At 44.1% G+C, this 27,420-nt stretch overlaps 1 protein-coding gene across 2 annotated transcripts in view; it reads left to right on the forward strand.

Moving 5' to 3' along the window:
* Positions 1–27,420, forward strand: part of adgrl4 (adhesion G protein-coupled receptor L4) — a 157,947-nt gene that overhangs the window by 104,484 nt on the left and 26,043 nt on the right. For both annotated transcript variants that reach the window (XM_016994882.2, XM_008114144.3), the window contains 4 exons: positions 2,181–2,357; positions 13,083–13,283; positions 14,079–14,299; positions 16,139–16,205. In XM_016994882.2, the coding sequence (XP_016850371.2) occupies positions 2,181–2,357; positions 13,083–13,283; positions 14,079–14,299; positions 16,139–16,205 (666 nt within the window). The remainder of the gene's footprint in view (positions 1–2,180; positions 2,358–13,082; positions 13,284–14,078; positions 14,300–16,138; positions 16,206–27,420) is intronic.

The raw sequence follows: 27,420 nt of genomic DNA on the forward strand, positions 1-27,420 counted from the left end.
CTACCTAAGTTCACAGGAGCCCCTGGTGGCACAGTGTGTTAAAGAGCTGCAGAACTTGCGGACCAAAAGGTCCCAGGTTCAAATCCCGGGAGCGGAATGAGCGCCCGCTGTTACCCACAGCTCCTGCCAACCTAGCAGTTCGAAAACATGCAAATGTGAGTAGATCAATAGGTACCGCTCCAGCGGGAAGGTAACAGTGCTCCATGCAGTCATGCTGGCCACATGATCTTGGAGGCTCTTCAGCCTAGAAATGGAGATGAGCACCAACCCCCAGAGTCAGTCACAACTGGACTTAACGTCAGGGGAAACCTTTACCTTACCTAAGTTCACAATCACCTAAGCCTGTTGAAACTGAAGACTACCGGCTCCATGCAAAGGAGAATTTGAAAAACATGGTATTATTACCAATAATAATAATAATAATAATAATAATAATAATAATAATAATAATACCCTGCTTTATCACCCCAAAGGGGACTCAAAGCAGCTTGACATAACAGTATTAGTATACAATTTAAAATATACAAACATGAAAACAGTATTAAGCACAAACAGCACTAAAAAATTCACAGATAAAATCCATTAAAACATATTCAAAGTTAAAACCCACTTCATCCACTGTCTAGATCTTAAACACTTTAATCTTTAAAAGCCTGTTTAAATAAAAAAAGGGTTTCGCCTGCCACCAGAAGTACAGTTGGGGGCATTCTGGCTTCCCTGAGCAGGCAACCACCGAGAAGGCCCGCTCTCTCATTCCCACCAACCAAGCTTGAGATGGAGTTGGGGCCAAGAGAAGGGCTTTTCATGAAGATCTCAGGGCCCAGGCAGGTCCATACAAGGAGATGTGATCAATCAAATAGCCTGGACCTGAACCATCCAGGGCTTTGAAGGTCATATCCAGGACTTTGAATTGTGCCTAGAAACAGAGTGGCAGCCAGTGGAGTTGCTGCAATAGGGGAGTTGTCAACTCCCTGTAGCCAGCCCCAGTGAACAACCTGGTTGTAGCTCTTCAGACCAGCTGAAGTTTCCGAGCACTCTTCAGAGGCATTCCCACATAGAGCACATTACAGTAATCCAGATGGGATGTAACTAAGGCATGTACCACCGTGGCCAGATCTGGCTTCTCAAGGAATGGGTGCAGTTGGTGCACAAGTTTTAATTGTACAAATGTCCTCCTGGCCACTGCAGATACCTGGACCTCCAGGTTCAATGCTAAGTCCTCCCAAACTGCAGAACCATGTCTTCTGGGGAAGTGTGACCTCATCCAACACAGGCTGGATACCTGTTTGCTGATCTGCCTTCCGACGGACCAGAAGTATCTCTGTCTTGTCTGGATTAAGTTTCAATTTGTTTGCCCTCATCCATTCCATTACTGATGACAAGCACTGGTTTAGGGTCAGGACAGTTCCTTGGCACTAGATAGAAAAGAGCAGTAGAGTTGGGTGGAATTTCAAGAGACACCTGGATCTGTTTTCACACACCGGTAGCCGAATATCCGTTTTCAGTCTACAGCCAGATGGGATGGGATGAAAATGGCCACACTTGGAGGGTACATCTACTGCTGTTATAGCATCAAGTTTCATAACATTTGGGTCCTCCCCTGATTTTTAGGATTTTTTCCTTTTTTAGAAATAAAATCTCCTTTAAAAATTCCCCCAAAGGTACTCCCTTGCAGTCCCTGCCCTGTAACTGGATCTAGAGGGATCTGACAGCAATTGCAGGGCCCGAACTCTGCTTATACCTACATTTTGATGGAAGTGAATAAAATATTGTGAATTTGAATTCCTCTTAATGCCTTGCACTTTTATTCTGAGGGTACATAGAGGGTTGCTAGGGAAAACAAAACAAACAAATTACAATAAATTACAAATAGGTTTTCAAAATGCAGTGATAGTTTATTTATACAAATCAGAGAATATGTGTAAAGTAGGAGAAAGCAGATGTACAATTCCCTCTCTTTAATTAGTATGCATTTTACTTATCTTGTTTCAACTTTCTGTTTGATTTTCTTTGTTTTTATTCATGTGCTTCTCCTTAATCTGAATTATGAACAGCAAAAGCTTTTGCAGTTTCTATATTGAAAAATGCATGATGAATTGCCTTAGCTAATGTGACAGATATTTCTTTTTGAGCAATTTTGTGCCATTTGCTATCCATAAAACATTTTGTTTCTGTTCCAGTCTGTAGACAAAAAAGATATTAAGTGTGCATTTTGGAATTATTCAGAAGATACAATGGAAGGAAACTGGTTGACAGAAGGATGTGAGCGGACACATTTCAATACCACTCATACCTCATGCAGATGTAATCATCTTACTCATTTTGCTGTTTTGATGTCCTCAAACAATTCTAAAGTTGTAAGTGTATTTCAAATATGGTGTTTATTCCATTCTTATGGTAGTTTACACCACCATTTAAAGTGTATGATCTTTCCCCTGGTGCAGATAAATAATTATTTTCTTCTCCATCACGTTTTCCTCACAGAGTAATACACAATTGAATAAATCTTCAGCATTAGTTACTTTCATAGTTATGTTGTCCCTGAAGTTTACACTGCCAAAATCTCTAAATAATCCACAGTATGATGCACATTTTCTCTCTTACATTCACTGCTGCTGACTCTATGGTTCAAGGAATCCTTTCACCTGTATTTCTTAATTGTATTAAATGATGATAGAGCACTCTTCAATGCACAGAGCACCTATTAGTTATTTATTTATTTATTTATTTATTTCAAATATTTCTATCCTGCCCTTCTCACCCGGAGGGACTCAGGGCGGCGTAGTTACAATTCATCCTTGTCAATAATACCAACAGTCTGTGGGGACAACTCTACAATTAGGCAAAGTGCGATGATCATCTCAGGCAGCAAATGCTGTAGAGTTTAGGAAGCAGTGAGATGAAGCTCCTGAAAGTGTTGTGGGTCAAAGCTGTGGATATTATACCAACTAGGTTGCTGAACATGTCCTAGTTAGTTAGAATTCTGAAGGATACAAACCCGTTGTCAGTATTGATCAAGTTTGAAGTATTACTCTAGTTTGTTTCTACAAAAGATCAAAGACACCATCATTTTTGCAAGTAAAATAGTGTAAGTCAACCCTGAGCTTTATATGTATGGAGTTCTCCTTTTGTAAGCAGAATGGGAGAGAGAGACAACAAGAGGGACAGATGAAGACAGGGGTCTACAAACTTTCTTTCTATTGCTGGGAAATAATGTTTATACCCTCCCCTACATTCTAAGATCTCAGGGCAGTGTGCAATTAAATCATTTTAAACCCACCTGCTTGAAGGAATGGGATGGTGCATTTTTGTGCACTGATTTTAGGGCAAAGTTTACCTAGAAATCACACATTTTAAAAAACAAAATGCAAGGTATAGAGGGTTTTTGGGACACTGATGGAGCTTGGGGATCACAGAAGTGAGATCCAGGAGCTATAGGTGACTTAGGACCCATACATTGCCCACAGCTGGTGTAAAGGGGGGAGATTCCACAGTCAGGGTGTTTCAACAGAAATACTTTTTCTGTCATACAAAAAGTATCATTTCCACTGATAAAACATAAACACAACCTTTCTAGCAGTACTTTATCTTTGGGCAGGTTAATATAATGCTCATCCATAATAGCTTATATCATATCTCTTCATTCCTCTGCCATTTTCACATGAAAATTCAGTCAAACATATATGTGTATAATAAAAGATGTTTTCTTTCAAAATATTCATGTTAAGATGCAGTTATGAAGAGAGAGAAAAATCTCAGCCAGTAGATTGCTAAGTTTTGATATGAATATAACTTCAGAAAGTTCATATCAATTTATGGCCAGATCTCTTCTAACTGACATACAAACATTCCTCCCCCTCCCCCTCCTCCTCCTCCTCCTCCTCCTCCCGCCGCCTAATTTTCCCTAACATTGTGATGTCTCATGGGCCATGTAGTCCCGTTCCTAGTACTATTGTGGCAGACGAAGAGGAGAACTTGGGTTTCCCACCGATTCAGCCAGATTTGGAGCCCCTGCACCTGCAGGATGTTTGCCCTCAAGAAGTCAGCCAAACAAGCCTTGGGCAGAATTCTCCCCCGTTCTCTCGTAAGGATAATTATAATAGAGATAGAGGCGCTAGGGAGGGGAATCGCCAAAGCGCCAGAATCGCTGCCAGACAATTAGCTGATTAAGCCTGTTTCCCTTGGGAAATCTTAAGGAGTCATGCATCTGGACACAGTCTGGGTTTCACTTCTTGTTCCCCAGGGAAAGTGTTCCTTGGCGGGAAAACAAGATCCTATATAGGTGTTTACCCGCAAGGAGATCCTTGCGGAGTCAATTCGTCAGCTTCAGGAGTGAGATCGTGTGTGGACTACGCTACTCCAGTTCCTTGTTTCCAGGACCTTGCCACGGACCTTGTTCTAGTTCCAAGCCTGCCTTGTTCCCCGGACCTCGCCACGGACCTTGTTCTTGCTTTTTGCTTCTTGTTGCCTCGTATCAAGTCTTGTTTGCCAAGAATCTAGTTTGTTTTCCAGCCTTGTTGTCAAGCTACATTGGACTAAAGGACCCTGTCATTTCCCCACACTTGCTCGGCAAGTGTGTGTTTCGGTTATTGGATTATAACTTTGGACTCTAATATCTCATATTGGACATTGATTTCCTGGACTATATTTGACCTTTCCTGGAAGGTCTACTTCTGAACTATACTCTTCACTTGTTTTTATTGACTTTATATATTCCTTTAATAAAGATATTAGATAGATTCTGGTCTCTGTGCATGGTTATTGGTGCTCTGCAGCCTGGGTCCTGACAGTTTGACTCCGCCCCCCTAAGCACCAATTAACCTAGACCAGAATGTCTACAGGAACCGGGGCGGACGCCCAACCACTCAGCTACACCATATCCAGGGATGAATTCGACAGAATCCATGATACACTCCGGGCGCAGGAGGGAGAAATACGGGGCTTGAAGGAACGAGGTATCCGGCTCCCTGGCCTAGCTCTTCCAACCAAGTTTTCTGGAGAAGCCTCCAAGGTTCATGTTTTCCATCGCCAATGCCAGGCGTACATAGAAGCCCGTCAAGCCGAGTTTCCCCAAGAAGAAATCAAGGTGGCGTGGATTTACAGTCTCCTAGAAGGGCCAGCGGCCAATTGGGCGACGGCGCTATTTGATGCGGGTTCCATGCACCTAAGTTCCGCGCAAAACTTCCTGAATCACCTTAAGGCGACATGGGGGATCGAAGACAACGTGAAGGCAGCCGGCCACAAACTCCGGCGCCTTTTCCAAGGGGACAGGCCGTTGTCCCAGTACATAGCCGAGTTCCGGGTGCTGGCCCAAAACACCGGTTGGAACGATATAGCCCTCAGAGGACAGTTTCGCGAGGGTCTCAACTTCGAGATGCAGGAAGAAATCTCCAAAGTGGAACCTCCAAACTCTCTTGAGAGACTTATTGATCAATGTTTACGAGCCGAAGTCCTGCTTGCCAACAAAAAACAGTGGCTCCGAGGCCAGAGTGGAAGAGCCGGAGTGAAACCTCCCGCTTCCGCCAGTATTCAGCCACGTCCAGTGTGGAGACCCCCACCACCAGCCCCATACCCCAGAGGAAGCGAGGAGGAGCCGATGCAGTTGGGCAATGTGCGCCCCAGACTAGATGTTGCCGAAAAGGCCCGCCGCCAACGTTTAAACCTCTGTTGGTACTGCGGGAACGGGGGCCACTTCGCCAGAGAATGTCCAGCCAAGAGAAAGCCCGCCGCTCGTTTGGCGGCGGCGTCCTCCGCGGAGACGGAGACGGCCGAGGTGGCTGGAGCAAAGCCGGCAGGGGAAGCCAGCGACCGGGCGTAGAGAGGCTCGCCAACCCGGTCCTATTTCTCCTAGTGGTCACGTTGTGGTCAGCGAAAAAAGGACCCGTCATGATCCATGCCATGATAGACTCAGGAGCAACAAACAATTTCATCGATAGAGAGTATGCCGACTCTCTGGGATTACAATATCACGATTTCAAGAACGCCCGGGTGGTGCAGGCAATTAATGGCCGTCCCCTAAAGACGGGTCCAGTAAGCCAATGGACTGAACCCACCAGAATGTGGATAAGGGAACACCTGGAAGAGATTTCCTCCTTCGTTACTGAGGTGCCCCACTTCCCTGTGATTTTGGGAATTCCATGGCTGACGCTCCACGACCCAAACATCTCCTGGACCAACAGAGAACTACAGTTTGCTTCAAAATATTGCCAAAACCATTGTCTAGTAGCCAAGGTCTGCCATGCCACAGACGCTGAGCCCATCATCACCTTGCCCAAGAAATATTCAGACTTTTGGGATGTTTTTAATGAAAAGGAAGCCGAGAAACTACCCCCACATAGACCCTACGACTGTGCCATTGACTTGGTGGAGGGGGCCCCGATCCCACGAGGACATCTCTACTCCCTGACTGAACCAGAGCAAGAAGCTCTCAGGGAGTTTATAGAGTCAAATCTTCGCAAGGGATTCATCAGACCCTCTCAATCCCCAGCTGCCTCCCCGGTGATGTTTGTGAAAAAGAAGTCAGGGGACCTACGCTTGGTTGTGGACTATAGAGCATTGAACAATATCACGAAGTGGAACCGCTATCCCCTGCCTTTGATCTCGGACCTATTAGACCGGCTTCGAGGGGCCAAGGTTTACACCAAGCTGGATCTACGGGGAGCTTACAATCTAGTTCGCATCAGAGAAGGGGACGAATGGAAAACCGCCTTCCAGACCAAATTCGGATTATTCGAGTCTCTAGTCATGAATTTCGGTTTATCCGGAGCTCCCGCAACGTTCCAGCATTTTGTCAACGATATCTTTCAGGATTATCTAGATCGGTTCTTGATCATATACTTGGACGATTTTTTGGTGTTTTCTAGATCACAATCGGAGCACGAGAAACATGTCAGAATGGTGTTACAACGGTTGCGGGATCATGGACTATATGCCAAGTTAGAAAAATGCGCCTTTGATTTGCAAGAAGTAGACTTCCTGGGGTACCGCGTCTCGCCTCTAGGGCTCTCCATGGACCCAGCAAAGGTCTCAGCAGTATTGGAATGGCGGGCGCCAACCAACAAGAAGGAAGTGCAGCGCTTCTTGGGGTTCGCAAACTACTACCGCAAATTCATCCCAGACTTTGCCCGCTGGTCTGACCCAATCACCAGCTGCATCCGTGGAAAACAGCCTTTCCGCTGGACGGAGCAAGCAGAGAAAGGGTTCCAGCAGTTAAAAAAGTTATTCACGACCCAGCCAATTCTTCAGCACCCTGATCCTAAAACCCCTTTTGTTGTACAGGCGGACGCCTCTGATGTGGCAATTCGGGCTATACTCATGCAACCAGTGGGAGAGCAACTCCATCCTTGTGCCTATTACTACCGTCAACTAACAGCCCCAGAGAGAAATTACACTATTTGGGAGAAAGATCTTTTGGCCATAAAGGCCGCTTTTGAAAATTGGAGACATTGGTTGGAAGGTGCCAAATTTCCCATTGAGGTTCATACTGACCATCGTAATTTGGAACATCTAAGAACTGCCCGCAAGCTAAATCAGAGGCAGCAGCGCTGGGCTTTTCTTTTTGAGCGTTTTGACTTCCAGATCCATTATGTAACCCCAGCTCAGACCAAGCAAGCAGATGCCCTATCACGGAAACCAGAGTATGCTGCATAGAGACCTTCGAATCCCAATTGCTACAGCCCGAAAACTTTGCCACTCTCACAGTGGGAAACATCAAATCCACTTCAGTTGGACCGACTCCCTCCACTCCAGGACCCCTTTGTGCTCAAGAAATTAGAGCCAGTCAACAGGCGGATGCCTGGGCTCAAGATCAAATTCGCCAAGGACTACGTTTCCCTTTCTCACTTAAGGATGGGCTATTATGCTACAGGAATCATGTCTACATCCCTCCAGGACCAGGCAGAGAAAAGGCACTTCATCTGTGTCATGACTGCAAGCCAGCAGGGCATTTTGGACTTTTCAAAACCATGCACTTGATCCTACGAGATTTCTGGTGGCCCAAGATCCGCAAGGATGTGGAGAAATATGTCAATACCTGCCCGGTATGCCAGCGTTCCAAGACAAGAAGGGAGAAGCCCTCAGGGCTACTACATCCCCTTCCTACTCCATCTCGCCCATGGGAGATAATTTCTGCGGATTTTATCACTGACCTACCACCCTCCCTTGGATTCACCACGATCCTAGTGGTGGTGGACCTTTTTACCAAGTTGGCCCATTTCATTCCCTGCGATGGCCTCCCCACGGCCAAAGAGACTGCAGATTTATTCCTTCAGCATGTTTTCAGACTACATGGATTGCCCAAGAGTTTAGTCACTGACCGTGGATCTCAATTCACCTCTCGTTTCTGGAAGGCACTACAGAAACTATTGGGCATAGACTCTCGTTTATCTTCAGCTCATCAACCCCAAACGGATGGGCAAACTGAGCGCACCAATGCCACTTTGGAACAATACCTTCGCTGTTATGTAAACTATCAACAGGACAATTGGGCATCCCTATTACCTCTGTCAGAGTTTGCCTACAACAACGGTGTCCAGGCTTCAACCAAGGAAACCCCGTTCTTTGCAAACTACGGATTCCATCCACGTTTCTTTCCTTCTGTCATTGAAACCTCAGAAGTCCCCGTAGCGGAGGACTGGCTGCAAGAACTCACAGCGGTGCAACAACTATTGCTCCAGCAACTGGATCAAGCCAAGGAGGACTATAAACGCCACGCCGACAGTCATCGCCAGCCGGGCCCCGAAATCAAGGTAGGAGATCGGGTTCTGCTGTCCACTCGCTTTTTGCCCTCCCACCGTCCCTGCCGGAAGCTAGATGCCCGTTTCATTGGTCCCTATCCAGTGGTGGCGCAACTTAACCCCATGACTTTCAAACTCCAACTTCCGCGCTCTATGCGCATTCATCCAGTGTTTCATCGCTCCCTGCTCCTTCCGGCGGATGGTGTACGCCCTGATACAGACCGCCCGGCCCCCACCCCTGTTTTGGTGGACGGGGAGGAAGAATTCGAGGTTCAGGACATTTTGGATTCTCGCGTCCACCGCCGCCGCCTTCAGTATCTCATTGACTGGGTGGGTTTTGGCCCCGAACAACGCTCTTGGGAAGACGCTTCCACAGTCCATGCCCCCGACTTAGTCCGCCGCTTCCATCAGGCCTACCCTGCCAAGCCGCGGCCCCGCACCTCGGGAAGGGGGCCCATTTTGGAGAGGGGCCTTGAGGAGGGGGATAGTGTGATGTCTCATGGGCCATGTAGTCCCGTTCCTAGTACTATTGTGGCAGACGAAGAGGAGAACTTGGGTTCCCCACCGATTCAGCCAGATTTGGAGCCCCTGCACCTGCAGGATGTTTGCCCTCCAGAAGTCAGCCAAACAAGCCTTGGGCAGAATTCTCCCCCGTTCTCTCGTAAGGATAATTATAATAGAGATAGAGGCGCTAGGGAGGCGAATCGCCAAAGCGCCAGAATCGCTGCCAGACAATTAGCTGATTAAGCCTGTTTCCCTTGGGAAATCTTAAGGAGTCATGCATCTGGACACAGTCTGGGTTTCACTTCTTGTTCCCCAGGGAAAGTGTTCCTTGGTGGGAAAACAAGATCCTATATAGGTGTTTACCCGCAAGGAGATCCTTGTGGAGTCAATTCGTCAGCTTCAGGAGTGAGATCGTGTGTGGACTATGCTACTCCAGTTCCTTGTTTCCAGGACCTTGCCACGGACCTTGTTCTAGTTCCAAGCCTGCCTTGTTCCCCGGACCTCGCCACGGACCTTGTTCTTGCTTTTTGCTTCTTGTTGCCTCGTATCAAGTCTTGTTTGCCAAGAATCTAGTTTGTTTTCCAGCCTTGTTGTCAAGCTCCATTGGACTAAAGGACCCTGTCATTTCCCCACACTTGCTCGGCAAGTGTGTGTTTCGGTTATTGGATTATAACTTTGGACTCTAATATCTCATATTGGCCATTGATTTCCTGGACTATATTTGACCTTTCCTGGAAGGTCTACTTCTGAACTATACTCTTCACTTGTTTTTATTGACTTTATATATTCCTTTAATAAAGATATTAGATAGATTCTGGTCTCTGTGCATGGTTATTGGTGCTCTGCAGCCTGGGTCCTGACAAACATTGAGTACATATTAACTGAAAGAGGGCAAATGAAAACCTTTTCCATAGTTGCAGGTAGCACAGGATGTGGGAAAAACTCTTACAATGACAATATTGCTTTTCATAGCCCCCTGAGGCATGAGGATTTTTTTCAGCAAAAAAAAAAATGATACATGGGTAATTTTTGCCGTGCACTGATGTTTCCCCACTTCTGTTCTGATTAAGTCTATCCATCTGTAAAAGAGGTATTTCTCTTTTACAATATGTTCCACCCAGAGGCGGTCCAACAATGAGGTTGTGGTCGCATGCGGGGATGCTGTTGAGGAGGCATCGGCACACGATCGATTGGAAGGTCTGTGCACTCGCACAGGCCCATCGACCATGCTTTTTGGGCGATGGGCCTGTGCGTGTGCTGAGGCTTCGAATCGATCACGCAGTCGATTGGAAGGCCTGCGCACATGCACAGGCCCATCAACAGGCGGGCGGTGGGTGAGGAGTCCTTGGACAGCGAGGGAGAGCAGAAAGGTGGCCGCACAGACGGGTGGCTGGGCCTTCCGCCGCCAGTATTTATCAGCAATTTGTTTGGGGAGGGTCAAAATTTGGGAGGGGTGCCAAAATTCCGGTTGCCTACTCTCGAATATTACCTCGGGACGGCTCTGGTTCCACCTCACCAAGCATTCTCATATTTTCTAGTGAGTCATGTCATCTCATGATGAATCCAAAAGGAGAAAAGCCTTGGTTTAAGTAATTTTGGCTTCTGAGAAGAGTCCATGTTTCAGCATTTTCCTTTAAACTCCCACTGTGCTCAGTAGTTTTCTTTATTTGCACAATAATGTTGTATTCTCTTCAAAATGCAATATTTTCCCATTACAACATATAGTGTCTTTAAAAAGAATTTTTTTTCAAAAAGCACCAAAATAGAAATAAATGAAAAATACATTAAAACTCTCATAATTTCATTGAGTAGGAAGAAAAATCTAATAGGTACTTACACATCTACCGTACATGCACATACATCTCTGAAAGTCAGTTTGAAGCCCACCCAATATTGTTGTAGTGCAATTCCTCACCAGCCTTCACAAACATTGGCAGTGTGATGAGTCATAGGAGTTGCTTGGCAGAAAACTCAAATCAAGCCATATAAGAAGGTCATTAGGTATATGGCAGCCTTGGAGGTGGCAGATCCTTTGATTTAATAGATCTGTCTGACCATTATTTTGTAGAAATAACGGTAAGGGAATATTAGAGACAGACCTTGCCCGGTGACTTAACTTAACTGGATACGGGTGAGAGTGAGCACTACAGTTACTAGTGACCTGCTGGAAAATTAGACATGGAGAAACATGGAGCTAGTCATGGGAAAGTCACCAAGCCTCGTAAAGCAGAATATCTTCCTGTCTTTCCTTTAATTCAAAAATTATGGATACTGTAGAAATAGTATTTTAAATCAGTTGAAAGCAATTTTAAAAAAGCATTTCTCTTTGGAAAACCCTGTGATGAAGAAGATGCTATACAGACAAAATATTTTCAGTTCAAGACTTACTTGAAATGAAAAATTAATGATTTTTTTGCACAGAAATGCCAATTTTCTGTGCAAAAAAAACACCACTTTTGTGCAGAAAATAACATTGATTTGATAGATTCAAATTACAAGCACAGGAAGACTACCTAAACATTAGGAAGTAATTTGAACTATGGAAAAAACAGCCTCAGAAGGTTGTGTACTCTTTTTCTTTAACTTGAAGTTGATGGACATCTTTCAGGAGTGCTCATATTTTCCTGTTGGACAGGAGGTATTCTATATGGCCTTTGAGATCCTTTCTAACTCTCTGATTCTATGATGAGTCCTATGATTTCTGCATAGAAATGTTTTCTATAGACATATGTTGTTTTCTGGGTGGAAAATGCTGTTTTCCACATATGCATTTTTTTCTCCTAATAAATCCCAATAGTCTTTGAAAACTGATTTTTCACAACTTTCCTACAGCCAGGAGAATGCTGCAAAACAATCCCATCTACAAAATAAAATTTATAAAGATTTAGATCCCTATATTGATGGTATTTGATTTTAAGCAAATACCTTTTGACTCACCAGAGGTTCAGTACTGATCATGTTCATATGTGAATAGAATGTTTTCTTCTTTCATACAACAGTGGATGTGTAACCTATTGAGAAACATGACTAAGTTTTCTTTCATGATTTTCACCCCCCACCCCTCCCACCTTCCTTCTTCTCCCTTCTTGTCTAGTTCTCTTTTAGCTTTCATCTTTTTTTCTTTTTAATGTTATATCTGTGAGAAAATATCAATAAAAACAATTTTTTTAAAAAGAAAGAAAGAAAATCTTACTGACATTATTTATCCATTTGTAATATGTTCTTGCCCATAATTTTGATTAGAATTCTACACCATAAAGAAAACAGAAGATGTTTGAGTGAAGGGGAACAAGAGCCAAGATGAAATTTTATTTATTTTATTTACTATACTTTTTTACCTCACCTTTCTCAACCCGGAGGTGACTCAGGGCGGCTTGACAATGTGGCAATAATTCAATGCCTTTAAAAACAAATACAAAAGAAGTCATTAAAATACACATTAAATCCATTAACACTTGACCCTGAAAACAGAGTAAATCATGTGATCCAAGAGCAAGTCCGGGCCATTCCATTGGTCAATTCCATATCTTTCATATCTATCACTGCACCGTTGGACCAGTTGCAGCTTCTGAGCAGTTTTCAAAGGCAATCCCATGTAGAACGTGTTGCAGTAATCTATTTGGGATGTAACCAGAGCGTGGACTACCGTGGCCAAGTCAGACTTCCCAAGGTACAGGTGCAACTGGTGCACAAGTTTTGATTGTGCAAAAGCTCCCCTGGCCACCACCGAAACCTGGGGTTCCAGACTCAACAATGAATCCAGGAGAACTCCCAATCCTAAGAATTATTGAGCTACTGCTGAGCCATTCTGTTTAATATATTCTACTCTAATTTTCATCCTAGAACAACAAGGATGCCATTCTTACAAGAATAACTGAACTTGGAATAATTATCTCATTGATTTGCCTCTCCATATGCATTTTCACATTCTGGTTCTTCAGTGAAATTCAAAGTACAAGAACAACAATTCATAAAAATCTCTGTTGCAGTCTTTTCCTGGCAGAGCTTATTTTTCTTGTTGGAATTAACATGAGCAATAATAAGGTATGTAGCCTTTCTTTATCATTGCTTCATTTTCAATATGAAAGCAAATACACGCTCTAAAGTGCCATTTTCAAAAGTATGTGTAGCATTTCCCAGTCTTAATATGAATGTTGACATTTGAGTTTACACTCGACTAGCTGTGAATATAAAATTCTCATTTAAGAATTCCAGCCAACCCTGTTCATAAGGGTAAGCCCCATTAAAGAGAATAATGGGATCTTCTGTCATTGATCTACAGTGATATCAGGGATTTTAAGTAAGTAAAATAGAAGCAGTTTCCACTAATATTTATTGGATATTACACTGGTTGCTGCTTAGTCGTTTCGTCGTCTCCGACTCTTTGTGACCGCATGGACCAGTCCATGCCAAATATCCAATAAATATTAGTGGGAATTATGCCAAACCATTTGCCTTTCTCACCTTATTGCATAGACAAAAGTGATGCCTGCATACATCACTTTGGGGAAGTAAAATTTATGTAGGGTTCACTCTGTTAGGTGAAAAATAGATTAGTCATATGCCATTTATACCATCAGCACTGACTGTTTATATATTTTTGGCAAGTATATGTATATTGGCTACAGAAATGTGTATGTACGTTATCAAATGAAATGTATTAAATGTTTTCCCATCTCCTTGCTGAAAAATAAATTAGGGACAGGGTTTTCTGAACTGATACAAATATTCAGGGAGAAATAATTTTATCTCCACTCTGATAACATTTTTTACCTTGCAATGCAATATATGAGGACTTTCATGTTATCTGGTTACACTTTTGTCTTTTTGCTCTTTTAGTTATTCTGTTCTATCACTGCTGGATTACTCCATTATTTCCTATTAGCTGCCTTTGCGTGGATGTGTATCGAAGGTATTCACCTGTACCTTATAGTTGTTGGCGTAATCTACAACAAGGGATTCCTGCATAAGAATTTCTATATCTTTGGCTATGTCAGCCCAGCAGTGGTGGTTGGCATTTCTGCTGCACTGGGATACAAATACTATGGAACATCTGATGTGTAGGTCACTGTTTATATGCTGATTTTTGTTATAATTTTGGCATAGCCTTTTTTACCTGCATCAGCCCACTGTATTATAATAAACATAAAATTACATTAATTCATTCATTTATTGTTCCGCCTTTCTCCAAGAGGTGTCATGCTGAAATGTTGAAACAAGAAAAAGTTTAAAAAATCAGATAACAAATTAAAACACAAGTAAAAAGCTAAATTTTTAATTAATATTGAATTATAATAAATATATTAAAATATCATAGAATTATAATAAACTTTTAAAAATATAAAAATAAAGTTAAAAAATACAGTGCAATATACAAATAACTCCCTGTAACCAACTAGTCATTAGATGCCCCCCAGCCAAAGGAGACTAGAGGGGTGTCCAGCCTAGATTCCCAAAGCTCCCCATTTGGTTTTAGACTCTTTTTTTGTCCTTTTGGCATTCTATTAGATGGCTCCTTGTCCCAAGAGAACTTTATCATCTCCTGGGACAAGGATAATAAGTCTAATAATTTCATTCTACAATAGAATAATGGAATACCACAAATGTGACAATTTACAGCAGGCAGTGGCTTTGTTTGTTTATTTGTTTAAGTTTATATAAACAAAAAACATTCACTCCTACATATTTTTCGATGCGCTCATAGCAATATACATAATCTTCCTCCTCTTCATTCCATCTTCACAGTAGCTGAGAGGCAATGACTGACCCAAAATCTGTGGTTTTGTAGAAAATAGCATGGTATAGCTGTTTGAATGTCAGACTTGGAGCACATCTACACTGACCCATTATCCCAAAAGTAGAGGAAATCAGCTCTGCAGAGCTGACGGGTGAATGCAGCCTTGAACTGCATTAATTAAAGTAATGAGTTGCTCCAAATTCTCCTCCTAAATTTAAAGAAAACTGCAACTTTAGATGATTGCATATAAGCAGTTGGGTTGGGCATTCTATGGACATGGCATGGCACAAAACAGAACCCTCCCATTCTCATCGTTGTGATGACTGGTAGGTGCAACATAGCTAAAGTCATTCACTCATTGTCTGGAGTGACATAACCAGGACAATGTGATTGGAGAAGCGAAAGAAAAAGGAAAGGGCGATTCTTTCTCTTCCCTTTCCTCCCTCCTCCAGTGCCTTCCCAACATCACTCCAAGTAATGAGGCACTGACACTAACCATGTCACACCTGGTGGCTGATGTGAGGACAAGTAACCCTTCCATACTCCCAGGGATAGTAAGGGTGACTTGCAGCACTGAATCAGGCTCCATGCTGCTGGATGATCAGGACTCCCTCCCACCTCCACAGTGGTCAGGGGGCTGCCAGTCAAAACCACCCCAGGACCGGTCCGCAAGTTACCACTCTATGTAGAGCTGAACTAGGACACTGAAAGACAAGGATTCAAATCACCATGGAAAGGTATAGGATTACCTTGGATAAATCATACCCTTTCCACCTCAGCCTCAGAGGAAGACAAAGGCAAACCCACTGTGAACAAATCCTAGCAAGAAAACCCTGTGATAGGTTCACCTTCAGCACACCGTAAGTCAGAAATGACTTACAGGCACAGAACAAGAAAAAGAACCATTCCACCCCACTGGCTCTATACCTCTTGGGGCCCTTCCAGACAGGTCCTATATTCCAGGATATGAGCCCAGGTTTTCTGCTTTAAATATGAATCCACACTGCCAGATAATCTGGGATAAACAGAAAACCTGGGATCAGATCCTGGGATATAGGGACTGTGTGAAAGGGCCCTTGGAGTCAGTTTTCTTATCACCCAATTCCCAAGTGAAAGAACAATCTATAAACACATTTCAAAACATGTTCTTTTAACTTTTCAGGTGTTGGCTCAGCACAAAGAACAACTTCATATGGAGTTTTATAGGACCAGCATGTCTAATTATTCTTGTAAGTATCCTGTTTATTTTCTGTATCAGAGTACATAAAATTAACAATGAATGGTGTGTGTGATAAGCAATAATCCATTGTGAGCCACCTGTAAGTCCTGATTATATATCCAAATTAACAATTTTAGATGCTTTTAAATAACCACTCTAAAACATTTTATCCATTACATGCCTAAGTACTTTGCTTGTCTCAAAGACATATGTTTGATTAGCTAATATTTTAGAGGAAGAGCTTTTTCTTTTAACCTGATGGCTTGAGGGAACAGAATTCTCTGTAGCAATTCTGGTGTATAAGATGTAGCATCTTTACATGTTAGTGATATCTCTAAAGAACTCAGCAGGAGGCATACACAGAGAAGATGCCAGGAGACAGATAATCTGGTATTTCAAATGCCGAGTTACTTAATCTTTTATCTGTGATCGGTCATCTTTGAAGATTAGGCTGTCATCTTTATGATTTTATCATTCTCTTGTACCCTGCCATCATCAAGACTATTTTGAACAAAATTGCGACATCAGAGACAAGAACCTGCTATTTCACATGGCCAGGAAAGTTGAGAATTGATAGCCTCTATTTCTACAGGGGAAGGAGACTGTTAATTCCTATTGGACACATTTTCAGGCTTGATCTTTTAGAAACATTTGTGTCCTGTTAAAGGGGGAAAGTGCCAGGGTACATGAAGGGATTTCCTAAGTATCGCTAAGTTACACACATAAATACTGATTGGGATCAAGTAAGAAATGCTGGGAGAGCAGGGACCTTGGTACGGTGGATGATATTAGTAGGCAATCATACCGTAACTTTTGATCCTTACTTATTAAGAATGTGCATCAGGTTTGGAGGAAAACCAAGTTGAATTGTGCCAATGCAGACTGGCACTTTCCGAATGAAGTGAACTTCCACTAAAAGTGCCAAAATTGAACTTAGAACCTAGGTGTAGCCTCATGCAGGATTTGGAATTTAAATAGGCCAGAGCTAAAGCAATCAAACTGCCTAATTTGGATCATTTCAGAGGAGAAGGTTTGTGACTGAAAGTTCAACTTTCAAATTTTTGATCATATTTTACAAAGTTTTTTTTTCAAAAACTGTTCTTTAGTGGAGAGATTTTGTCTTTAATACAGTGTTCCAGTCTCTTCCACTTTATTGAAGACAAATAAGAATGCGCTGAGCAATAAGTTGTTTAATCTTTTTCTCTCATATGGTTATTATTTCTGTATGCATCCATAATAAGAGCATGGCAGTAGTGTAGAATGACAGATACAGGTAAGCAAAGGTAGAAGTTATTTTTTGTGCCATAGTCTCAGCTTTTTTAAAGGCGTTAACTTTATTTTCAAGCATTATAACTCCTTAATCATTGTATATGCACTTCTGAAATTTTCAAGCTTTTTAGCCTCAAAATGCCTATATGACATGTGTGATTTCAAAGGGCAGGACAGGGAATAAATCACCCTTCCACTGCACAAAAACCCATTGTTACTTTCCTTCTGAAACCATTTCTTCCTAAGGGCTATTTTAAACAATGTGCATTTAGGTTCACAGAGAACCCAATGCAAATGCTGACCAATGTTTATTTACTTCTTCCACAGCTAATTTCATTTGGGATTTTTTTTGTATATATTGGGGCTGCTGTAGTGAAGAAACAACTGGGGAAGAAACACTTTTTCTTAAAAAAAATAGCTAGAAGGACCTGAAAGATGATTTCAATGAATCCTTAATGGCAAATTGCGGTCAGATATATTTTTCCGGTTTCCATATATATATATATTTTTCTGAAACTTGTCCATGCACTTAGGCAGAAAAAAAGAAATACACAGATATAGGGAGGGTAACACCTACCTTGAAAACAATACCTGTGGATTTAGGAGTCTTAGTAGACCACAAGCTGAGCATGAGTGCAATGTGGCTGCTAAAGAACCAATGCAATTGTAGGCTGCTTCAATAGGAATATAGTGTCCAGATCGAGGGGAATAGCAGTACCATTCTATTCCGCTTTGGTTGGACCTCATCTGCAATTCTGTGTCTGTTTTGGGAATCACAATTCAAAAAAGATACTGACAAGTTGGAACGTGTCCCAAGAATTGTGACTAATGGTCAAAGATCTGGAGACCAAGCCCTATGAGGAGCAGCTTGGGGAGCTGGATATTTTTGCTTGGTGAAGAGAAGGTTAAGAGGAGACATGACAGACATATTTAAATATTTGAAAGGATGTCATATTGAGAAGGGGCAAACTTGCTTTCTGCTGCTCTAGAGACTAAGACACAAACCAACACATTCAAGTTGCACTAAAGGAGATTTCACCTAAGAGGAATCTTTTAGGAATCTCTAAATATTAGGAAGAACTTCCTGATGGAAGGAGCTATTCAGCAGTGGAATATGCTACCTTGGAGTGTGGTGGAATCTCCTTCTCTGGAGGCTTTTAAACAGAGGCTGGATGTCCATCTGTCAGGAGAGATTTGATTGTGTGTTCCTGCATGTAGGTGGTTGGACTACAGAACCTCAACTCCACAATTCTATGTGGAGTCTACTAGCCACAAATATATGAATTTGTAATGTACTTTTATGTCTTGAAGTATGTGAGCTATTTCCTCAGTTTACCCCATTTTCATGAAAGGTGCTTTATTATAGCTGCAATTTTGCCATATTCCAGAGCCAATTTCTTTATGTTGCCTAGAACTTAATTGTCTCAAACCATCCAGGAAACCATCTGTTCTGTGCTTAAAAGAGTTTTGAGAAATAAAATCGGATTCTTCTTCGTAAGATGGCCTCTTGGATAGTAGTGAAAGCCTCCATGAGCGAATACAGTCAGACTGAGATTCCTCTCCTGCTTCCCTCCCCCCTCCCCATACCTCCCCAGTTACAATGGACCAGCAGTTAGAAGGACAACTAAAACCTCAAGAATGAATCTATAAATGCAACAGTTTTCAAGAAGTATGTTTTATCCCAAACATCTTAGTTAAAAAGAAACAATTATATAGATTTGTTTTCCAAGACAGACCTACTACCTCTATGACTAAGAAAGACATGCTATAGCTTTACTTATTTCTTAGGGAAAGTTAATCCTTTCTGCAGAGGAAAACATATCAGAAAGATTCCAAGAGTGTGCTAGAATAGGCAATAGCCATGCCTAGTAGGAATTTCACCTTTTTTTTTATTATTAAGCAAACTGCTTCCAAAATTGTTTTCTTTTATTCAAAACAAGGCTTTGTATTGGAGCATAGATATATCATGTTTGAGAAACAGAAAGTTCTCATTTGCTTTGGGGCTGTCAGGAAAGGATGATTTTAGATTCCAGTGACAGCACAAACCCCTCCCATGACCCACACAACGTCTACTCCCTGATTTATCAAAGGGCAGTCTAAATACTCTAAAACAGTGGTTCTCAACCTGTGGGTCCCCAGGTGTTTTGGCTTACAACTCCCAGAAATTCCAGCCAGTTTACCAGCTGTTAGGATTTCTGGGAGCTGAAGACCAAAACATCACAGGTTGAGAACCACTGGTCTAAAGGCACCAGATCTTATCTGATCTTGGAAGCTAAGCAGGATAATTCATGGTTAATACATGAGTGGGGACATCCAATCAGTACCAAGTGCTGTAGGCTGGATTTCAGAGGAAGGAACACTTTAAAGAATTCATTGCTATAGGCCCCATCTACACAGGCAGTATAATCCAGATGGAAAATGGATTAAGGCTGGCGAGGGAACTCCCTCAATGCAACTTCCAATTCACATCCAGCTGTGTGATGACTCATGGGCCATGTAGTCCCGTTCCTAGCGCTGTTGAGACAGATGAAGAGGAAAACTTGGTTTTTCCACCGTTTCAGCCAGAATTGGAATTTTCCCAGCCAGAATTGGAGCCCTTGCACCTGCAGGAGGTTTGCCTTCCAGAAATCTGCCAAACAAGCCCTGAGTCAGAATCTCCCCCATTTTCTCGCCGTAGTTATTATCAACAACAAAAAGGAGTTCAACAGGCTAATCGCAGAAGCCTGAGAATCGCAGCCAGGCATTCAGCTGATTAAGACTGCTTTCATGAGAACCTTTAGGGAGTCATGCATCTGGACACAGAGATTGACTTTCGGTTCTGGTTCCCCAGAGAAGTGTTCTTTGGTGGGAAAACGAGACCCTATTTAGGTTCCTTGCCCCGTAGGAATCTTGCGGAGTCAATTCGTCAGCTACCGGAGTAGGTTGTGTGTGGACAGCGCTACTCCCGTTTCCAAGCCTTCGTTCCTGTTTCCAGCCTTGTTTTGCTTCGCGGACCTTGCCTTGCTACCTAGGACTCAGCCTTGCTTTCCAGGACCTTGCCTTGCTTCCCGGACCTTGCCAAGTGTTTACCACGGATCTTGTCCCTGTTCCTCGTTCCTTGTTGCCTTGAATCAAGCTTTGTGTACCAAGAATCAAGCTATTTCCTTGCCTTGCCTAAGTTTCATGGACTAAAGGACCTTGTCATCTCCCCTCACCTTGCTTGGCAAGTGAGTGTTTCGGTTACTGGATTACAACTTTGGACCTTACTATATCATATTGGACATTGTTTTCCTGGACTATATTTGACCTTTCCTGAAAGGTCATCTTCTGAACTATATTCTACACTTATTTTTATTGCCTTTACTTATTTCCTTAATAAAGATATTAGATAGATTCTGGCCTCTGTGTATGGTTATTGGTGCTCTGCAGCCTGGGTCGTGACAGTTTGACTCCGCCACCCTAAGCACCAATTAACCTAGGCCAGAATGTCTACCGGAGCCGGACCGGGTGACCAGCCACTCAGTTACACCATCGACAAGGATGAAGTGGACCGCATCCGAGATAAGCTCAATGCGCAGGACGGAGAAATAAGGGGATTGAAGGAACGCGGGGTCCGTCTCCCGGCCCTGGCGCTGCCAACCAAGTTTTCTGGAGAAGCTTCTAAGGTTCATGTTTTCCGTCGCCAATGCCAGGCTTATCTAGAGGCCCGTAATGCCGAGTTTCCCCAAGAAGACATCAAGGTGGCGTGGATTTACAGTCTCCTAGACGGGCCAGCGGCCAACTGGGCGACGGCACTGTTCGACCAAGTCTCCCCACATCTGAGGTCAGCGCAACACTTCCTGGATCACCTTAAGGTGACTTGGGGAATCGAGGACAATTTGGAGGCGGCCGGCCACAAACTCCGGCGCCTCTCCCAAGGGGACAGACCTTTATCCCAGTACATAGCCGAGTTCCGAGTGCTGGCCCATAACACCGGCTGGAACGACATAGCCCTCAGAGGACAATTTCGGGAGGGTCTCAACATCGAGATGCTGGAGGAAATCTCCAAGGTGGATCCTCCACACTCTCTTGAAGGACTCATTGATCAATGTTTACGAGCTGAAGTCATGCTGGCCAACAGAAAGCAATGGATCCGAGGCCAGAGCGGTAGGGCTGGAGCGAGACCTCCCGCTCCCACCGGCATCCAGCCGCGTCCAGTGTGGAGACCCCCGCCACCAGCCCCATACCCCAGAGGAAGCAAGGAGGTGCCGATGCAGCTGGGCAATGTGCGTCCCAGGTTGGACACTGCCGAGAAGGCCCGCCGCCAACGCCTGAATCTCTGTTGGTACTGCGGAAACGGGGGCCACTTTGCCAGAGAGTGCCCAGCCAAAGGAAAGCCCGCCGCCCGTCTGGCGGCGGCGTCCTCCACGGAGGCGAAGACGTCTGAGGCGGCTGGCGCGAAGCCGGCGGGGGAAGCCAGCGACCGGGCGTAGAGAGGCTCGCCAACCCGGTCAAAAACCCCACTCAAGAGCCGCCAACCGGGGTCCTATTTCTCCTAGTGGTCACCTTGTGGTCAGCGAAAAAAGGACCCGTCATGATCCATGCCATGATAGACTCAGGAGCCACAAACAATTTCATTGATAGAGAGTATGCCGACTCTCTGGGATTACAATATCACGACTTCAAGAACGCCCGTGTGGTGCAGGCCATAGATGGCCACCCCCTCAAGACAGGTCCAGTAAGCCAATGGTCAGAACCCACCAGAATGTGGATAAGGGAACACATGGAAGAGATTTCCTTCTTTGTTACCGAGGTTCCCCATTTCCCAGTGATTTTGGGAATTCCATGGCTGACCCTTCACGACCCAAACATCACCTGGTCCAACAGAGAACTGCAGTTTGCTTCAAAATATTGCCAAAACCATTGTCTGGTAGCCAAGGTCTGCCATACCACAGACGCTGAACCCATCATCACTTTGCCCAAGAAATACTCAGACTTTTGGGATGTATTCAGTGAAAAAGAAGCCGACAGACTACCCCCGCATAGACCTTATGACTGTGCCATTGACTTGGTGGAGGGGGCCCCGATCCCGCGAGGGCACCTCTACTCCCTGACTGAACCAGAGCAAGAAGCTCTCAGGGAGTTCTTAGAGACAAACCTCCGCAAGGGGTTCATCAGACCCTCTCAATCCCCAGCCGCTTCCCCAGTGATGTTTGTGAAAAAGAAGTCAGGGGACCTACGCTTGGTGGTGGACTATAGGGCATTGAACAATATCACTAAGCGAAATCGATATCCCCTGCCTTTGATCTCGGATCTCTTAGACCGGCTTCGAGGGGCCAAGGTTTATACCAAACTGGATCTTCGAGGAGCTTACAATCTAGTTCGCATCAGGGAAGGGGACAAGTGGAAGACCGCCTTCCAGACTAAATTCGGTTTATTCGAGTCCCGGGTCATGAATTACGGTTTATGTGGAGCTCCCGCAACGTTCCAGCATTTTGTCAATGACATCTTTCAGGATTATCTAGACCGGTTCTTGATTATCTACTTGGACGATTTTTTGGTGTTTTCTAGATCACAATCAGAACATGAGAACCACGTCAGAATGGTGTTACAACGATTGCGGGATCACGGACTTTATGCCAAGCTGGAAAAATGCGCTTTTGATCTACAAGAGGTAGACTTCCTGGGATACCGTGTCTCGCCACTAGGGCTCACCATGGACCCGGCGAAGGTTTCAGCAGTATTGGAATGGCGGGCGCCAACCAACAAGAAAGAGGTGCAACGTTTCTTGGGGTTCGCGAACTACTACCGCAAGTTCATTCCAGACTTTGCCCGCTGGTCTGATCCAATCACCAGCTGCATCCGTGGGAAACAGCCTTTCCGCTGGACAGAACAAGCAGAGAAAGGATTCCAGCAACTAAAGAAATTATTCACGTCCCAGCCAATCCTTCAGCACCCAGATCCTGAAACCCCTTTTGTCGTGCAGGCGGACGCCTCAGATGTGGCGATTGGGGCTGTACTCCTACAACCAGTGGGAGATCACCTTCACCCTTGTGCCTTCTACTCCTGTCAACTGACCGCACCAGAGAGAAATTACACTATTTGGGAAAAGGAACTTTTGGCCATAAAGGCAGCCTTTGAAACTTGGAGACATTGGTTAGAAGGGGCCAAATTTCCCATTGAGGTCCATACTGATCATCGGAATCTAGAGCATCTAAGAACTGCCCGCAAGCTAAATCAGAGGCAACAACGCTGGGCTTTATTCTTTGAACGTTTTAACTTCCAAATCCATTATGTAACCCCAGCCCAGACCAAGCAAGCAGATGCTCTGTCACGGAAACCGGAATATGCTGCAGGGCGCAAAGAGACCTTTGAGTCCCAACTGCTGCAGCCCGAGAACTTTGCCACGCTCATAGTGGGAAACACCAAATCCACTCCCATTGAATCAACTCCCTCTACTCCAGGACCCCTTTGTGCTCAGGAAATCAGGGCTAGTCAGCAAGCAGATGCCTGGGCTCAGGACCAACTTCGCCAAGGACTACATTTCCCCTTTTCGCTTAAGGATGGGTTACTTTGCTATAGAAATCATGTCTACATCCCTCCAGGACCGGGCAGGGAAAAAGCACTTCGTCTGTGTCATGACTGCAAGCCAGCAGGGCATTTCGGACTATTTAAAACCATGCATTTGATCCTAAGAGATTTCTGGTGGCCCAAGATCCGCAAGGATGTGGAAAAATACGTCAATACCTGCCCAGTATGCCAGCGCTCCAAGACAAGAAGGGAAAAGCCCTCAGGGCTTCTGCATCCCCTTCCTACCCCATCTCGCCCGTGGGAAATAATCTCTGCAGATTTTATCACTGATCTACCACCTTCCTGTGGATTCACCACGATCCTAGTGGTGGTGGACCTTTTTACCAAGTTAGCCCATTTCATTCCCTGCGATGGCCTCCCCACGGCCAAAGAGACTGCAGATTTATTCCTTCAACATATTTTCAGATTGCATGGGTTGCCCAAGAGTTTGGTCACAGACCGTGGGTCCCAATTCACCTCTCGTTTCTGGAAAGCACTACAAAAACTATTGGGCATAGACTCTCGTTTATCTTCGGCGCACCATCCCCAAACGGATGGGCAAACTGAGCGCACCAATGCCACTTTGGAACAATACCTTCGCTGTTATGTGAACTACCAGCAGGACAATTGGGCTTCCCTGTTACCGCTGTCGGAGTTCGCCTATAACAATGGTGTCCAGGCTTCAACTAAAGAAACCCCGTTCTTTGCAAACTACGGCTTCCATCCACGTTTCTTTCCTTCTGTCATTGAAACCTCAGAAGTTCCCGCAGCAGAGGACTGGCTGCAGGAACTCACAGCGGTGCAACAACTTTTACTCCAGCAACTAGACCAAGCCAAGGAGGACTATAAACGCCACGCTGACAATCATCGCCAGCCGGGCCCCGAAATCAAGGTAGGAGACCGGGTTCTTCTGTCCACTCGTTTTTTGCCCTCTCATCGCCCTTGCCGGAAGCTAGATGCCCGTTTCATTGGCCCCTATCCAGTGGTGGCGCAACTTAACCCCGTGACTTTCAAACTTCAACTCCCGCGCTCTATGCGCATTCATCCAGTGTTTCATCGCTCTCTGCTCCTTCCGGCGGATGGTGTGCGCCCTGATGTAGACCGGCCGGCCCCCGCCCCTGTTTTGGTGGATGGAGAGGAGAGGTTCGAGGTTCAGGACATTTTGGACTCTCGCTTTCACCGCCGCCGCCTGCAATATCTCATTGACTGGGTGGGTTTTGGTCCCGAGGAACGCTCTTGGGAAGACACTTCCACTGTCCATGTCCCCGATTTAACCCGCCGCTTCCATCAGACCTATCCCGCCAAGCCGCGGCCTCGCGCCTCGGGGAGAGAGTCCCAATTTGAGAGGGGGCTTGAGGAGGGGGATAGTGTGATGACTCATGGGCCATGTAGTCCCGTTCCTAGCGCTGTTGAGACAGATGAAGAGGAAAACTTGGTTTTTCCACCGTTTCAGCCAGAATTGGAATTTTCCCAGCCAGAATTGGAGCCCTTGCACCTGCAGGAGGTTTGCCTTCCAGAAATCTGCCAAACAAGCCCTGAGTCAGAATCTCCCCCATTTTCTCGCCGTAGTTATTATCAACAACAAAAAGGAGTTCAACAGGCTAATCGCAGAAGCCTGAGAATCGCAGCCAGGCATTCAGCTGATTAAGACTGCTTTCATGAGAACCTTTAGGGAGTCATGCATCTGGACACAGAGATTGACTTTCGGTTCTGGTTCCCCAGAGAAGTGTTCTTTGGTGGGAAAACGAGACCCTATTTAGGTTCCTTGCCCCATAGGAATCTTGCGGAGTCAATTCGTCAGCTACCGGAGTAGGTTGTGTGTGGACAGCGCTACTCCCGTTTCCAAGCCTTCGTTCCTGTTTCCTGCCTTGTTTTGCTTCGCGGACCTTGCCTTGCTACCTAGGACTCAGCCTTGCTTTCCAGGACCTTGCCTTGCTTCCCGGACCTTGCCAAGTGTTTACCACGGATCTTGTCCCTGTTCTTCGTTCCTTGTTGCCTTGAATCAAGCTTTGTGTACCAAGAATCAAGCTATTTCCTTGCCTTGCCTAAGTTTCATGGACTAAAGGACCTTGTCATCTCCCCTCACCTTGCTTGGCAAGTGAGTGTTTCGGTTACTGGATTACAACTTTGGACCTTACTATATCATATTGGACATTGTTTTCCTGGACTATATTTGACCTTTCCTGAAAGGTCATCTTCTGAACTATATTCTACACTTATTTTTATTGCCTTTACTTATTTCCTTAATAAAGATATTAGATAGATTCTGGCCTCTGTGTATGGTTATTGGTGCTCTGCAGCCTGGGTCGTGACAAGCTGGAAACAGCATGTTAAGAAAAACTCACTGGAGAGAGTGAGGAGAGAATGAGAAAAGGGGAAAGAGAGAATTACTAAGACCAATTTCATTACCATAGATTGCTCCACTTACCTTGGAATACTTTTAACTGCCTTTCTGAACTTTATGTGCCTAGTTAAAATATTGGAGCTCAAATAATCTCATTTATTACCAAGTGCTAGTTCCTTTACATGTGGTTTTTTTTTAATACTGCCTTTTTCTAAGATATTTACTCATTAATAATGAAGTACTATTAAAATTCTGAAGTGCATGCCACTGGCCTAATTGATCCTATCAGCCATCTTTTTTAGTCTCTTGGTGAGTATGCATGAAAAGGACTGAGCCAAAAGTTTGCTAGATTGAGTTATGGGGAGAAAAAGGACTACTTGAAACCTTTGTAAAACAAGCTGCAAGCTAAAGATAATTTCTCTTTCCACTCTTTAGAATCACAACCATTATTTCTAAGGCTGCATTTTAGATTAGATCAAAGCACCCAAGGCAGGCAAGGCAGGATGTTGTAATATTATGATTCTGAAATAGAATTTAAGATTTAGCACAAACTGGTGGTAAACAAGGAGAATTTGCATACTTTAATGGGAAAAAATAATTATGACCTATCATTAGAAATGTTGTTTAAGATTAGGATAAAACTATGCTTTATTCTAGAAAATGGAAGTATTCTATAATTCCACTCTCTGCTTAATGAATAACATGTAAAAATAACCATGTTGTGCTCTTGACATATGAGCCCATTTCATGTATCACTGACATGAAGAAGTCATCAAGCAGTTTCTGAAAAGAAGGATGCATTTGCAGCATGCCACCTGTCCCAACTACACATGTCCACACGTTAGGGTGTTCATCCACTGCAAAAGTGGAGTGCCAACTATAAAGTTCTGTATTATCAAAATACATGGGACATGTTGGTTTATAACTCTGTACACTCAAACTGTTTCTCACAGGTCTGATATTTATAGATGTGGCAAGACGGCTGACCTGATGCTATGGATGTAACTCTTTGCTAATTTTCGTCTTGAAAGAAGTAATTGACAGTTTTAGTAATGTCTTTTCTTCATGCAAGAAAGTCTTTTAA

The sequence above is a fragment of the Anolis carolinensis genome, chromosome 4 (genome assembly GCF_035594765.1).
Source record: "Anolis carolinensis isolate JA03-04 chromosome 4, rAnoCar3.1.pri, whole genome shotgun sequence".
Taxonomy (NCBI): Eukaryota; Metazoa; Chordata; class Lepidosauria; order Squamata; family Dactyloidae; genus Anolis; species Anolis carolinensis.